The sequence below is a fragment of the Pipra filicauda genome, unplaced genomic scaffold (assembly GCF_003945595.2).
Source record: "Pipra filicauda isolate LSUMZ 115617 unplaced genomic scaffold, ASM394559v2 scaffold667_size348046_pilon, whole genome shotgun sequence".
NCBI classification, from domain to species: Eukaryota; Metazoa; Chordata; class Aves; order Passeriformes; family Pipridae; genus Pipra; species Pipra filicauda.
Window position 1 is genome coordinate 289,495 of NW_024104828.1, and position 14,736 is coordinate 304,230.

Genomic DNA, 14,736 nt, shown 5'->3' on the forward strand with positions numbered 1-14,736 from the left:
CGTGGAGATGGTTTTGTCTGGGGCATCCACGCTTCGTGTCTATCGAAGTGATAATTTTAATCATAAATTACTTGGTTTTCCCCCCACCCCTCCCTGTTATCAAGTCGGAAAATCATCAGTTTGTGGTGGGAGAAAGGAGAAATGCCAGGGCTGGGGCAGGTGGAAGGGGGCATAGGGAGCCTCTCGGTGAGGGATGGGGAGATTTGGGTTTAAAGGCTGAGAACCTGCAAACCTTCGGGCACCTGCCGTGGGTGCCGTCGGCCTGGGTGGCTCCAAACTCAATTCCCGCCACCCCTCCCCAATTAAAACCCGGATATTGTGCTGAGGGGGGTGGGCAGGCAAGGTTATTTTTAGGGTTCTGGCAGACAAGGTGCTGGTTTCCCCCCACAAGACTGGTGGCAAAGGCGGAGCAGCCTCCTGGCTCCTCTCAGCACCCCAAATCCCAGAATTCCTGCAGCTCCTTCCACCCCTCACACCAACCACGGCACAAAGGGCTCCCTCTGTCCCGACGCCGAGCCCGAGGCCGGATCCAACACCTGAGCCCCCCCAGGGCAGTGGCAGCGCCCTGGCATCCCCACAGCCAAGCCGACCACGAGCTCCCCATTCCCATCTCCACCCTGACACGGGATTTTGGGGGTTACCCCACTGCCCCCTCCTCACTCTGCTGTGCTGGCACCGGGATGCTCATCCCAGCTCCTCTCCCTGTGCCGGGAACCAGGACTGGAGAAAGCCCCAGCTCAGCCCCCACCCAGGGCTGGAAACCACCCCCTGCCCCAAAGTAGCCGTGCCGGGCACCCCGACAGCGCCCGGGATTATCCCCCGGCATGACATCCCCCGGGAACAAGATTGCAGCTTAGGGCCTAATGGAAAAGAGGAGAGAGATGGGATTAAAAGGCAAATAATGACTATTTCTCCAGCGGGGCCGGGGAAATGAGACGGGGATTAGCGGCCCCTTTGCCAGCAGCTCCCAATCCCGCCGGGCACTCCCGGATCCGGCCGGGGTGGCCGGAGGTGCCCGTGCCCAGCATCGCTCCCGAGGGGTGACATCAGGGCTGGCAGTGCCCACCCCAGAGGGGCCAGCCTGGCTGTCCCAAGCCCGATCCACCCCGAGCTCCCACCTCGTCCCTCCGCCACCTCCTCAGCCCACGAGGGAGGCGATTTCCCCGATATTTGTTGTTTTTTTCCCCCCCCCTCTCCCCTCCGGGATTCGCCGGGAGAAATTATAAAATATTCCGCGAGGGAATAAAACACTGGAAATTAAAAAACTTCACTCGCAGGGAGAGGCACGAGCCCGAGAATAAACCTGAAAGGCTCCTTTCTCTCGCCTTCGGTCGCACACGCCGTGCGGTGCCATTGGCTGCTTCCCTGGAATAGATTCCGTTGCTATGATACCAAGTTTGCTTTTAACGAACCCCAGAAAATTAATGGTATTCAGAAGATAAGTCCTTAAAGTGGAACCTATTTTAAGAAATTCCTGCTAAATGGTTTACAAGTAGTCAGGAGGGAGGGGAAGGTTTCTTGGCGCGCGGCGGAGCCTGAGCCGCTCCCCCGCCGAGTCCTGCCGGGGTGTTGGGGGGCGTGGGGGTGGTTTTTGGGGTGTGCTCCAGCCTGGGACTGTGAGAGGGGAGGGCAGGATTGGTGCCCAGCATCAGCAACCCGTGCTGGGCGCTGGGCATCCCTCCTGCTGCTCCCGGCTGTCCCCGCACGGCCTCGCTGTGCTGGAACACTTCCCCCGGCAGCCAGTGCCTTCCTCTGGTGCTTTGGAAGCCCAAACCCTGCCCTGACTCACACACAAAGCTACAGGATCCACGGCTGGGCCAGACCTTGGAGAGCCTGAGGTGGGTGAAAGGATATAAGTGGGTGCAGCACGGAAAACCCGCTCCGACGGCGTCCTGCCGTCCCTTGGAGGAGCTCAGGGCGAAGAGCCGAGGAGCCAGGGAACAGGGAACAGGTTTTCCTGCCCATCCAGCCCCGCAGGTGGCATCAGCCATCGGACAGGGCACGTTTTCCCCGGGACCAGTGTCTCTGGCAGGGAGACGAGCCGGTGTGTCCGGGTGGTGCTGCAGCAAAGGCCGTCGCCCTGCTCGGCGTCACCAGGGCCGGAGCATCCACACTCCTGTTCCCAATTCCCAGGTGGAATATCTCCCTGGGACACGGGGTGTACAGGGGATCATCTGCTCTTTATCCCACACCGTGGTGTGGGGTGTGCAGGGGGTTTATCCCACACTAGGGAGGGAGTCTGTGTCCTCCCTGCCCGGAAAAAGGCCCAGGCTGGGTGAGCCCAGGGTGTCCGTGCAGGTTGGAGGGGCAGGATCAGCACCAGGAATCACAGGGATCCGGGACAAGGAATCTGCTCCTCTGCTGCCTGAACAAAGCAAGACCTGCCGAGAGGGAGAGGGAGGAAGTTGCACCTCAAATTCCTCCCGTGCTGCAGACTCCAGACACGTCAGGTGGAAGAGGAGGTGGGACCGGGATGTGCCGGGCAGGGAGAGGTGGATGGAGAGAGGGATTGGGGCATCGGGATTTTAATTTTTGGAGCTCTTCCCCTTCTGTTTTCTCAGCACCAGCCCAGCCAGGGTGTTGATGCTCCGAAGACCCAACAGTGAGGGGAGAATGGAGGTGCCTCGGTGTCACTGCCCTGCTCTGGCCGCCCTCGTGCCGTGCCTGCATCCCGCTGGATGGTCCTGATCCTGCCATGGTTTAACAACAAGGGTGCCTGGATCTGTCTGTGGAGCCTCCCCACTTCCCAATTCCAAAAGCCCGAGAGCCCTCAGGCACGGAGGGCCCTCCCTCGCTGCCCGTTCCACAGCACCACCCGAAAACACCTTCCCTGAGCTTCCCAGGAATACCCGGGGACGGCTCAGCCTTTTGGGGTCACCCCTTAACAGCCTTTCCCCTCTCCCAGCACCAACCACGGGGCTGGATCCAGCGCTCCAGGGCCCCCACTCAGCCCCGCATCCCCGGGCACCGCCGGGAGCCAGGGGAGCAGGAGGGAGAGGGACCCAACTCCCAAACCCACAGGCGGCAAAGGAGGAGCACGGAGGCTCCAGGAGGGACCCGGGGGTGGCTGAGAGCCGAGCGCCCTCGGAGCGATGCTCCCAAATCCCTCTCTCCCAAAGAACAAAGCTCCAACCTCCCCGCGGATGCAGAACGAGCGACGATGATTTATTTCTCTTCCCCGGTAGATAAATCGGCCTCGGAAAACGGGTTGGTGCTAAATTACAATTTGCATGCGGTAATATATTTAAGCAACTTTCCTTCCACTTCGTTATGAAACAGGGTTTTTTTTTCTCGGGGGGTTTTTTCTGAGCTTGGCCCCGTTTCATTTATCTCCGGCGCGAGGGAGCTTTAATTGTCGGCGTGGAAATTAAAAACCACGGCGGGGAAAAAAAAAAAAAGGGAAAAAAAAAGAAAAAAAAATTAATAAAATAAAGGTGCTGGGTTTGTGGGTAGCCTGAGGAACCCCAGGTTGGAATCAAAATAATCACCCCGGCACAGGCGCAGGCTCTGGGCCTCGATAAAAATGATTAAAGGCAAAACCCGGGCGAAATCTCCACTCCACGGCCGCGTTTGGCTTCCAGCCGCTCTCCCCTCGTGCAGGCACCAGGGGCTGGGGGAGGCCGGTGGCCAGCGGGCCCCCCTCGTGCCAGGAGGGCAGGGCTGTTTCTCCCCGAGGATGGCAGGCGGGTTTTTACATTCGGTTCTCTAGCTTTATGATATCACATACACTCATACAGCTAGATAACCAAAGAGAAAAACCCGCCCAGGTCTCTACAACAACCACAACCACAACAACAACAACAACAACGGGCCTCGCGCCCCCGGGGGGGGGGTTTGGCTCCCACGCCGGAGCCCCCCGGGTGGCCACGAGCTGTGTGCCCTCGCTGCCAACAGCATGAAGGAGCCCCGAAGGTTTTTGGAGGGAGAGCAGGAATCGTCTCCGGCGCCTTGGGATGCAACGCACGCGACCCTCGGGTGCCCACCCGGGAGCCCCGACTCGACGTCGCGCCCCAAAAGGACCCGTGCCCCAAAACCGGCTCAGCCCCGCGCAGCCCCCCCCGGCCCCGGGGTCACGGCAGGGCAGGGTGTCCCCTCAGGATCCGTCCCTGCCGCCCGCGGCCCAGGGACCTGCCGCCTTCCCGGCCCCAAATTCGCCCCCGGCCCCAGCCGGGAGCCCATTCCCATTTTATAATTACTGGAAATTACTGGCACGGAACTGCTGAGTCATGAGAGCGGTTGGGGAAGGGACGGGTCCAACCGAAAGGGCCCCCCCGGAGGTTTCCACCGCGCCCCCGCGCTCTTCTCCTCTTCCTCCCCTTCCTCCCAGACCCGCTCCCGCCAGCCGGGCCCTGCAAACCCGGCAGGGACCCCGCGGATCCTGGGGGTCCGGGCCGTGAATCTGCCGGAGGGGGGGGTCTCCCTGAGCCCCTCCGGGATGGCCCCGTCCCCGCAGGGACTCTGCGCCCCGGCCGGGAGGCTCCGGGCACCGGCCCCGGGCACCGGCGGGGGATGTTCCGGGGATGTTCCCGAAGAGCTGCCCAAGGCGGGGGCTCCGGCCGTGCGGCCGCTCGGAGGGAAACTCGGCGGAGCGGCTGCCCCGGTCCCCAACGGGGGACGTGGGGAGGACGAGAGACTCGCGGAAGGGGTGCGAGGGAGGGGTCCCGGGGAGGGGGTACCTGCTCGCCCCGCCGGGGCCGGTGCTGCCCGCGGTCGCCGTCGGCTCCGGGTCGCCGCATCCTTCCCAGGCTGGCAGGGAGGGGAGGAGGCTCAGCCCGGGAAGGAGGATGGATCCCCCCGCCCTGTGCCGGTGCCCGCGCGGGTCCCGCTCCCGCTGCCCGGCGCCTCCGGGACCTGCTTCTAAAGTTGAGGCAGAGTCGTCGGCGGAGGGTTGGCTGGAGGGCGGGGGAGGGCGGGAGGAGGGACGGGGCGGCCGGCGGGGACAAAGCCCGAGCGGCGGGGCTGGGACAGCCCGGGCGTGGGGCCGGGGCAGGGGTCACCCCCCTCCCGGGGGGGGCAGCGCCATTCGCCACGGCCGCCGCTGTCCCCGGGGGCCGGTCCGTCTGCTCGCCCCGGGCCCCCCCGGACCAGCCTCCCGCAGCAGCCGGCCCGCCCCGTCGGGGAGGCGGCGGTGCCCCGGGGGTAACCCCGCTCGGGCAGGGCGGTGGCGGAGCCGCCCCCCCGGCAAAGCCTGGGGTTAAACCCCGTGTGCCGGGAGGAGGAGCGGCCGAGGGGAGGGAGGGAGGGGGGCCGGCTGGTCCCTCCCGTCGGTGCTGCGCTCACGGGCCTCTATGGCCGGGGGGGAATTTTGAAGATGCTCAGGAGTAAAACACGGCTGGAACTGCCCCCTATCCGGGCGGTAAAGAGGGTCCCCAGACGGGCCCGGCCTCGGCTGTGCCTCCCGGCCGGGAACACCCCCCCCCCCCGACCCGCGGCAAAGCGGGGCCGTGGCTCGGAGGGGCCGTGGGGCAGAACCCGGGGCGCGGGGCCGAGGTCCGGCTCCACGTCCCCCCCGTGCGGTCACCCGGGGCCGGTCCCCGCCGGCTCTGCCCGGTGCGGGGACCCCGCTCCGCTCTCCCGGTCAGGGGCGGAGGGCAACGGCCTTTCCCTGGCACCCCCCCCGCCGCCTCACCCCGGGAGCGTCCCGGAGGGCACAGCCGCGACCCCCGCGGGCGAGCAGCACCCAGTGGGGCCCTGGTACCCGTGCGCACACCCGGCAGCACCCAGAGGTGCCCCGCTCACCCCCCGGGGTACGCCTGGGAGCGCTCACACCCGCACTCGTCCTGCTGCCCGCACGGCCCCGCACAGGCACCTGTGAGCACCCGGACCCGCGCAGGACCCCCGAGACCTGTCCTCTGGCTCTCCGCAGCCTCCTCACACCCCCGGCCCCCCAGCTCGGCCCCGGTCCGGCGGGTTCCGCGGCCCTCCCGGGGCCGCTTCATCGCACCTCGCTCCGGTGAAACGGCGGAAAACGAAACCAAGAGGCGACCCGGGCATAGCACCGGCCCCGGGCAGCCCCGGGCACAGCACTGGTCTGTGCCCCGGCCGTGGGCAGCCCCAGGAGGGCTCCTCTTCCAGCGGGGACCGGGAGCAGCGGGTCGGGGTGAGCGGCGGGGCCCGGCTCCCGCTCGCAGCGCTCCGGGTTTTGGGGAGGAGGCACAGATCCGTCCCGGCCCCTGTTATAAACACCCGCCCTTTTATATATATATATATATATATGTGTGTGTGTGTATATATATATATATATACCCACCTATATATCGAGAACCTCTATAATATATAGGATATTTGCATTTGAAGGCGCCATTCACGGCGGTGCCTGCGGAGATGCCAACCCGCAAGCACCGGGGGCTCCCCGGGAGCAGCGGGGCTTTCTGCCCCTCACCGGGGATCCCCGGGGCTGGGGACCTTTTGGCAGGAGCCCCCCACCCTCAATCGGCTGCCGCAGCATCGCGTGGCGAGAGCGGAGCGTCCTCCCGCCGGCACCGGGCACCGGGGAGCGGGCACCGGCCCCGCCGCTCTCCGTGGTGCTGAACCGCCGCCGCGCCGCGCCCCGGGGCCGTGCGGGGTCGTGCCTCCTCCGTCCTTCCCTTACCGAGCCGCCACTGATTAATTATTATTATTATTATAATTATTATTATTGCCATTAATTATTACCGTTGCCACCCCCGCGGTTCCCGCCGCCCCGGTGCACCGCGGCGCGGCCGAACCACCGCGAGCGGGAAGATGGTGCCAGCGCGGCAACCGGTTGCCAAAATTAAAGGATCACCCACCCGCACGCCCCCGGTAGCTGCGGCCCGCCATCCTCGCCGGGGGTCCGCACCACGCGTGGGCCGAGCCGGTACCGTTACCTCCGAAACCGGGCTCCGAAATGCCTCCCTGCCCAGCCCCGGGTGGCCGCGGCCCCGGCGGGCTCGGCCCCGTTGCCGTCCACACCGCCCGGGGCACCACCGGGCCCGGCCCCGCTCCGCCGTCCCGGTGGGTTCTGCTGCCCGAGGCTCCTTCGCGGGCTGGCACGGCCGCGCTCCTTCCCCCGAAGGTAAAAACCCCAACAACGACCGCGGCCCCGGAGCTCCGCCGAGGGAACGAACGGGACCGGTGGAGCTTCGTGGCTGCCCCGGGAGCCGCCTTCGGCCCGGGCCCGGCTCTAGGAGGGGCCGCTTCGGGCACCGGGGGGGACCGGTGGCATCATCCCCGCCGGTCCCGCTCCCCGCCGCCCGCGGGCCCGGTAACCCCCGCGCAGGGCCCGGCAGGGCCGCAGCCGCCCGGTTCGCCCCCGCCGGCCGCCGGTGCCCGCTGCCCGCGCCTGCCCGTCCCCGAGGGGCGCGGGGGAAGCCTGGCATCGCCAAGGCGGGGAGGGCGGCCCGGCCCTCGCGTGTCCGCGGCGGGGGCTCCACGGGGCCCGCCCGGCCCCGCTCCTCCCGGCACTTACCGAGCCGTCGCCCGCCTGTACCCGCCGCCCCGGCGGCTGCGGGCGCTGGACCGGCCCCGGTGCCTCCGGTCCCCCCCTTTCTCCCCTCGCCTACACCCCCGTGTGAATCAAATGCCTTCACTAGAGCAGCCATGTTGGGCTCCGGTGCGAGCACGGCGCTCGCCGCAGGAACCGGCGGCCGCCTCGGCGGGAGGCAGCGCGGAGGGCTCGGCGCGGGGGCCCCGGGCCCCACCGGAGCAGCGGAGCCCCGTCAGCCCGGCCGGCCCCGGCCCCCCTGTCCCTTGGTACCGGGGGATGCGCCGGGTGCCGCTCCCCGCCCGCCCGGGAACTTCCCACCGTTACCGGCAACGTCGCCAACTGCGGGTCCCGCGCCTGCCCCGCATCCCTCCGGGAGAACCGGCCGCGTCCCGGGGCCGCCTTTGGGAAAGAGGAGGGGGAGAGCCGCCGTTACCTCCGCCTCGCCCGCTGTCCGGTCGCCGCGACGCCGCTCGGCCGAGCCCACCTGGGGAGGGAAAGAGAGAAGAAGAGGCGTCAGGAGGAGCCGCCGCCATCGCTCCAACTTGGAGCAACTTTCCCGGCGAGGCCGGCGGCGGGGGCGGGGGGTGGGCGGCGCTGGAGCCCCTGCCCGGTCAGCCGGGGCCGGTCCCGCCGGCGGGCAGGGCGTGGGGAGCCCCCCGGCCCGCGCCTTCCACGCGGGGAGTGGGGACCCCCGCCCGGCGCCCAGGGCCGAGGCGGGACACGGCCTCTGCTGCCGGGGACATCCAGGGCACCCCGGCGGAGGGGCAGCCCCGCACCTGGTGCCTGTCCGTCTGTCTGTCCGTCTGCCTCCACCGGGCGGGGGGCGGCCCATCTCCCCCGTGCCCTGGGCACCGGAGCCCCGCACCGGGCAGCCCCCGCCGCTCCCCGGGCACCGGAGCCTTTCGCCCGCCCGCCCGGCCCGGTGCCCCTCGAAAGCGGATTTTTCAGCTCTTTAATTTCCCTCCTTTTTTTTTTCCTCCTACCGAGATTTCCCCCCCACAGCCCCCCCCTCGCCTTTTTTCATTTTCTTTTCCCGCCTCATTTTTTTTGTTTAATTCTTTTTTTTTTTTTTTCCCCACCCTCGTTTGATTCCAACGTCGCCGGGAATTATTTGCATTTAAAACACAACGACTCGTTCCCCTCCACGTCGCTTCGCAGCTCAATTCAACCAGCACCGCAGGGGCGGGGGGGCGACCCCGAGGAAAAGGGGTCCCCAAATCGCCAGCCAAATTTACCCGAATTCCCGCCCAGCTGGAAATATCGATGTGGGCGAAAACTAAAGATACGTCAGATTTTAATGATTTTTTTTTTTTCTTTCTGCGGCCGCTGTCACCCAAAGGTGTTGTGGCAACAAAGAGCGGGATGGCATTTGACGCTCGCGTTTTTTGGCCTGTTCCCGTGCAAAAATGCTTCCCCAAAGCCCCGAACGCTTTGCGAAGATTGATCCGCCTCAAAACAATCGTATCCTGCCTTGCGAAGTGCTCCCAGAGAAAATCTGATTTCCCATTTATCCCCCCGTCGCTGCTAATCCCGTCGGAGGACACACAGCACGCGGCACCCGTTGAAACTGAGAGCGAGGAGAGGGACTGGAAATCAAACAACCGTTCCCAGCCCAAACTGGGAGCAAACGGTTTTCCCCCCTCCCCGCGCACGGCAGAGATTTCCCAGCTCGGGGAACAACGGCGTGGAATTCCCTGCCGTGCCCGCTCGGGCAGAGCCGGGCAGAGGAACAGTCACTTTTTATTTTTTTTTTTTGGAAGGGGGGAAATAATAATAATAATAATAATAAAACAAGATAATTAATTTTTTTTTTTTTTTGTCCTTCCTTTCTCCAGAAACGCCGAATTCAGTCCCGGCCCTTTGCGTGGGGAATTTTTTTTTTACTTCTTTTTTTCCTCCTTTTTTTTTTTTTTTTTTTTTTAACAGCTGGGATACAACAACCTCTCACACACGCAGAGCTGGGAGGGATGGAAGGGGATGCCCACGCAACATCTTCCCCCCGACACGGTACCCCTCTCCGTTTTCCCTACTATATTTTTCTTTTTTTCTTTTTTTTTTTTTTTTTTTCCCTCAATCCTTTCCCCCCTCAAAAAAAAAAAAAAAAAAAAAATAAAAATAGCTGCACACACCGAAACTTCGCTCCGGCAGCCCCTTACCTCGGGCACCGGGCAGGGCAGGGCAGTCGGTCCGACCGGCCCCGGGGCTATAAACCCCGGGGGTGGCTTTTGTGAGTTTGCCGGAGTTTCCCCGGGCTGTCCCCTTTTGTGTCCCATTGCCATCTAGAGGCCCCGATTAATTAATTTCACACCGGAGCTCGGGAGAAAATTTTCCCACAAAACAAGTGACCGAGGAGACGTGAAACCCCAAAGAAAAGGAGTCAACATCAAGTTCAACAGCATGCGGGGAAAAGGCCTATTTCCATCACAATCGCGTCTGAGCGGGGGCCGGGCGGGGGGCGGCGGGCGGCGGCCCCCGCGCCCCCTCCGCGCGTTCCCAGGCTCGGAACAATCGCGCTCTGTTTGCCTCGCACATGCCGGCGTTTGGGCACGGAGGCTGCCTTGGGATAACAGGAATAATGAGGGGAGGGGGGCTCGGGGGGAAGAGGGGGGAGCGCTGGAGGGGTGGGAAAGGGGCTGGAGGGTGGCGCGGGGAGCGCGTACCTGGGCACTGCCCGGCGCCCACCTGTTGATCCCCGGCCGGGAGCACCCGCTGGAGTTCGCGGGAAGAGCCGGGACGGGCGAGAGGGACGAGTCGGGCTCGACGGGGTCCCCAAAGCCAGGAGGGGACGGAACCGACCTCCGGGGTGGGGTGGGGACACTTTTGCCCAAGTTTGGTGCCCCCCCTCCCTCCCCCTTCCCGCCCCGCCAACCCCGGCCACGCGTTTTCCCACAGCCCCGGGGGAGCGGGGGGTGCGTGTCCCGGGGGAGCGGGGGGTGCGGGCCCCGGGGGAGCCGGGGGCCGGGGCCCGGGGTGGCCGAGGCGGTGGTGGACGTGTCCTGCAACCCAAGCAGCTCGGCTCCGCCGGGCATTGTCCCCACGGAGCCCGTGGCCATTGTTCCCGGCGCTGCGGGAGCCGGAGGGAGGGCAGCTTTCCACGCCTCGTCCGTCCCCCCCCCCTCCCCATCTCACCCCCACCCCGACGCTCACACCGGGGCTGCCGGGACCCTAATCCGGGATGGGGTGTGGGGGGGTGGGCAAACAACACCCCACCCACCCCCCCAAAAAAAAATAAGGCGAGGGAGGGGGAGGCGCGGGGTCCCCCCTCGAGGACTTCCTCCAAGTTGGGAGAAGCGGGAGGGGGAGCGGGGCGGCCGCCGGTGCCCGCACAGCCCTGCCCCTCCTGCGGGCAGCACCGGCAGCACCGGCAGCACCGGCGGCCGCCCCGGCCCGGCGAGTTCAGTGCGGGGCAGGGAGAGAGGGGGGGAAAAGAACAGCGACGAAAAAAAGGGGAGTGGGGGGGATTATTTACCTCCCTCCGCACATCTGCATCCATTAATGACTTAGCGACAGCGGGAGCCGAGAGCCGCCGGGACACCGGCAGCCTCCGGGGCGGGGACGGGGGGAACCGGCCCCGGCTGCGGGCAGGACGCGGGGCCCGGGGCCATCCAGGCGGTGCGGGAGCCGGGCTGCGGCTCCCGGAGAGGACCGGCCGGGAGCGGCAGGGCTGTGGGAAGCGGAGCCCCCCGCGATCACGTTGCCTTGTACGTGGGGTTAAACAGAGAACGTCTGCCCGGGGCTTTAACGCCAGGAACTCCCCCCCCCCCGAGGAACCGGGTAGCCCCGGCCCGCCGCCGCCGGGGCCTCGGGGTGGCGTAGGGTGGGCGGATTCCGCCCAAACATCCATTTTGTCCCTTTTGGAAATGGAGATGGGAGAGAGAGGAGGGAAAAAAAAAATGCGTCTTTTTTTTTTTTTTTTTTTCGCCTTTGCTTTCTCCATATTTTACTACGTAAGGAATGACGTCCTCACGTCGGGAGCGGGATAGGTTAGCCCTGCGCTGGTGGGGGGGGCACCGGGCTGGGGAGGGGGGGGGGGGGGAGGGGGGCCGCGGGGGCGGCTCTGGCAGCAGAACCTAAAAATAACGAGGATTTTATTATTTGAAAAAATATATATAATAATAATAGTAATCCCGGTGACCCCGCGGATGCGGCCCCGCGCGGGCAGCGGGTGGCGGGGACGAGTTCGGCCCCCCCTCCCTTCGCATCTTCTCCCTTCCCTGGGTGCTGCGGGACCCTCAGGGTTCGGGGCGCCCCAAGGGGTGATTTGACGGGGGGGGATTTGGGGGATCCTCCTGCCGTTACCCCCCTCCGGGGGCTGCCGGAGGGGCTGGGGCGGGGGTGCCCCGTTCCCGGCCGGTGCGGGATTATTCCGTGGAAATGAAGCAGAAATTGGCCATTTTTATTTAATTAAACCAAAAATGACCCCCTCCCGTCCCCCGCTCCGGGGGGGGGGGGTCAACAGCTACAAGCCCCGAAGCGGCCGGGAACGGATTCCCTCCCCCCTACACACACCCCCCACCCCGCCCTCGCTTCGCCACCGCACCCGGATTTTCGGAGCGCTAAAAATCGGTTGTTTCGCGCAGCGCTCGGAGGGGTTCGCGCCCCAAATTCGGCACCGGGGGGGGGGGGACGACACACACAAAGAGACGCACAACCCCCCGCAGACCCCCAGCCACCGAACGGGGCCGGGGTGGGCCGTGCCCGGCTCCAGCCGCCGGAGCGATGGGGACGCGGGGCCCCCGCCGCGGAGCCGGGACCGCACCGGTGCCGCCCCGGTGCCCCCCTAGCCCTGCCCGCCCCGGGTACGAGCAGCCCCCGGCCCGGCGCTGCCGGGGAGGCCGCCGGTTCGCCGCGCTCTGCCCTAATGAGCTCCGCTTATGCATTTCCTCATTAACGAATATTTCTCCCGGCCGGGCTGGGGGGCACAGGGATTCGCTGCCCCGGCCGCCCACCGCCCGTCCCGTCCAGCCGGGGCTTCAAGGGGGCTCGGTCGGGGCCTCCCAGCCCCGCGGGCTGCAGGAGGTCGGGCCTGCACGCCGGGCACCCCAAATCCTGCCGCCAGCCCTGGAATAACCGTGCCCGGCTGTGGGGTGCGACCCCCGCCCTCAGTGACGGTGAGACCCCCGCCTTGCCCGGGGACTTCCACCGGTAAAAGGCCCTTGGGTCGGGCCCGGGTCCTGCATCCCCCCGGTACCGGCGGGCGCGGTGCCCCCCACCCCCGAGGGGCACGGGTTTGGGGGGGGCGGATGGATGGGTGGCATATTTTGGCTCCCTGATACAGTTTTGATCAAAAATTCATTAAGAGGCGCTCGGCGCAGCGCCATCAATATTTCAGGGCTCTCGCAAAACAACAAAGTGGGTGTTTGGGGGAGAACGCACCGGGGGGGGGAAGGGAGGCAGCCCCCGGTGCCCGGCTCGGCCCCGGTTTGCTGCGGCGGGGCGGCCAGGAGGGACCGGACACCTCCGATCCGTCGGGGCCGCGGCCACTCGTCGCCACCCCCGGGGCTCGTTCCTGCCCCGTTATAAGGCGTGGAACAGCTCCCGGGAGCGGAGACCGGCCCCCGTCGGAGCGGGCGGCCCTGGCGGCCGGGTGGCTGCAGGGACAGGCGGTGCCCAGCCCCGGGGCCACCGCGACAGCCCGGAGCGTCCCCGGCCCTGCCCGCGGTCACGCGTGGCCGTGGGGCTCCGAGGGGACAGGCCCGGTGCTCTCCCGGCGGCGGCAGAGCCGAGGGGGCAGCGCAGGGAGCCGGGATGTGTCCCCTCGGTGGCACCGCCGCCCTGAGGGACACGGACCTTCAGCCCACACCCCCCCGGGCCGGGATCCGGGGCTGCTCCCCCGGGGTTCTGGGGAGGGGACAACGCCCCCGAAACCAACCCACCCGTCTTTCCCCAGCAAGGGAACACCCCGATTGCGAGGCGCACAGCCCCCCAAATCGGGGTGCACACCCTCGGCAGCAACATCCCCCCCCGCGCTGGGAGAGGGACCGGCACCGACCGGGAGACAAAGCCCCACCGGCCCCGCAGCCCCGAGCGCTGGAGCCCAGCACCCCCCCGGAGCAGCACAGACGCCCCCGTGCTGGCTCTGCAGGTAACTGGCCTTCACTGGGACAGCTCTCGGGCCACCTGGGAAGGGGACACGCAGCTACAGAGGTGGGGAGATGGCCCAGAGCCCTCCGCGGTGGGCCAGGACCCCGTGGGATGGACGGTGGGGGACACAGAGCGAACGCAGGTGCTCTGTCGCTTCCCAGTGTCACCCCGAGCACTGTCCACCCCCTCCCCACTAAACCTGGGGGTCCCTGGGTGCCACCTTTGGGTCCAGTGCGATGGGACACCCTCCCCTCCCCTGCGCTGGGGTCTCGGCAGGTGAGCAGCGACACGAGGCTGGGGGCAGAGGGGCCTCTGTGCAGCACCAAAGCGGGGCTGGGGGCACCCCAGGGCACCCCCCGACCCCAGTTCAGGACCTGTCGCAACGGGCGTTACTGGACCTGCAGGTGCCGGTGGCATTCGTGGCTCCGGTGGCTCCGGGTCTCCCGCTCTGCCCTCCGGGTCCCGCCGGCCATTCCCGTGTCCCGGTGGTGGGATGCGACGAGTCCCCCCTACCCCCCCGACAGCCCCGAGCCCCTCCCCGGGGCTCACCTCGCCCTGACATTTCCTGGCGCTCCTTCCATGCCAGCGGGTTGCCATAGCAAATCTAAATCTTACAAACAAAACGGGGAGAAAAGCCTTATTAGCATATATTCAAATGAGCCATGCAATAATGCAAACCATAAATCATGCAGTCATTGCTATTCAATCAGTGTCTCTTACCCCAGCCCCCACACTTTCACCGGGTGTCTCGCCTCCTCTTTCCGTGCAGAAGCCCCTTCCCAGTCCCAAGGGTGGCCCAGGAGGGGACCCACCATCCGGGGGGGGGCCCTGGGCCGAGCCCGGCCCCAGCCCTGGGCTGCCGGGGCTCCGCGCAGCCCCCTAATCCCGGCTGGTATTTATGTCGCTCTATTAAACGGGGCAAACTCTTCCCAGGATTAATCTCCCGCCCAGGTTTTAATCTCGGGGCTCGGCTCAGTAATCCCCCCCGCCGCGGGAAGGGGCCCAGCTCGGTGCTGGCGGTGTGCAGGGACCCCCACCCTCTGCCCCCACCTGATCCCGACCTGGGGGTGCCCGGACAGCGCTGGGGGGAACCCCCCACCCCCGGCAAACCCCCCTCCGGGGCGGGGGGCACCGCAGGACCCCGGTCCTCCCCTCCTCACTCACCCCCCAGCAGCGTGGCCGTGACCGTGGCTGTGCCCGGCAGG

At 66.4% G+C, this 14,736-nt stretch overlaps 1 protein-coding gene and 1 long non-coding RNA gene across 14 annotated transcripts in view; one reads left to right on the forward strand and one right to left on the reverse strand.

Moving 5' to 3' along the window:
* Window positions 1-14,713, reverse strand: part of LOC113999464 (translation initiation factor IF-2-like) — a 37,947-nt gene extending 23,234 nt beyond the window's left edge. For 2 of the 13 annotated variants that reach the window (XM_039388584.1, XM_039388583.1), the window contains exons 1-3: window positions 14,252-14,372; window positions 14,081-14,141; window positions 7,881-7,931 (exon numbers count right to left, since the gene is read on the reverse strand). In XM_039388584.1, coding sequence (XP_039244518.1) covers window positions 7,881-7,931; window positions 14,081-14,141; window positions 14,252-14,346 — 207 coding nt within the window. In that variant the 5' untranslated portion in view covers window positions 14,347-14,372. The other 11 variants (XR_005566219.1, XM_027742916.2, XM_027742917.2 and 8 more) reach the window with 10 other exon arrangements.
* LOC120324714 lies at window positions 1,610-3,263 on the forward strand. Its single transcript, XR_005566220.1, has 2 exons — window positions 1,610-2,462; window positions 2,562-3,263. It is a non-coding gene; the product is annotated as an uncharacterized LOC120324714 (long non-coding RNA).
* Window positions 14,714-14,736: the final 23 nt, after the last annotated feature.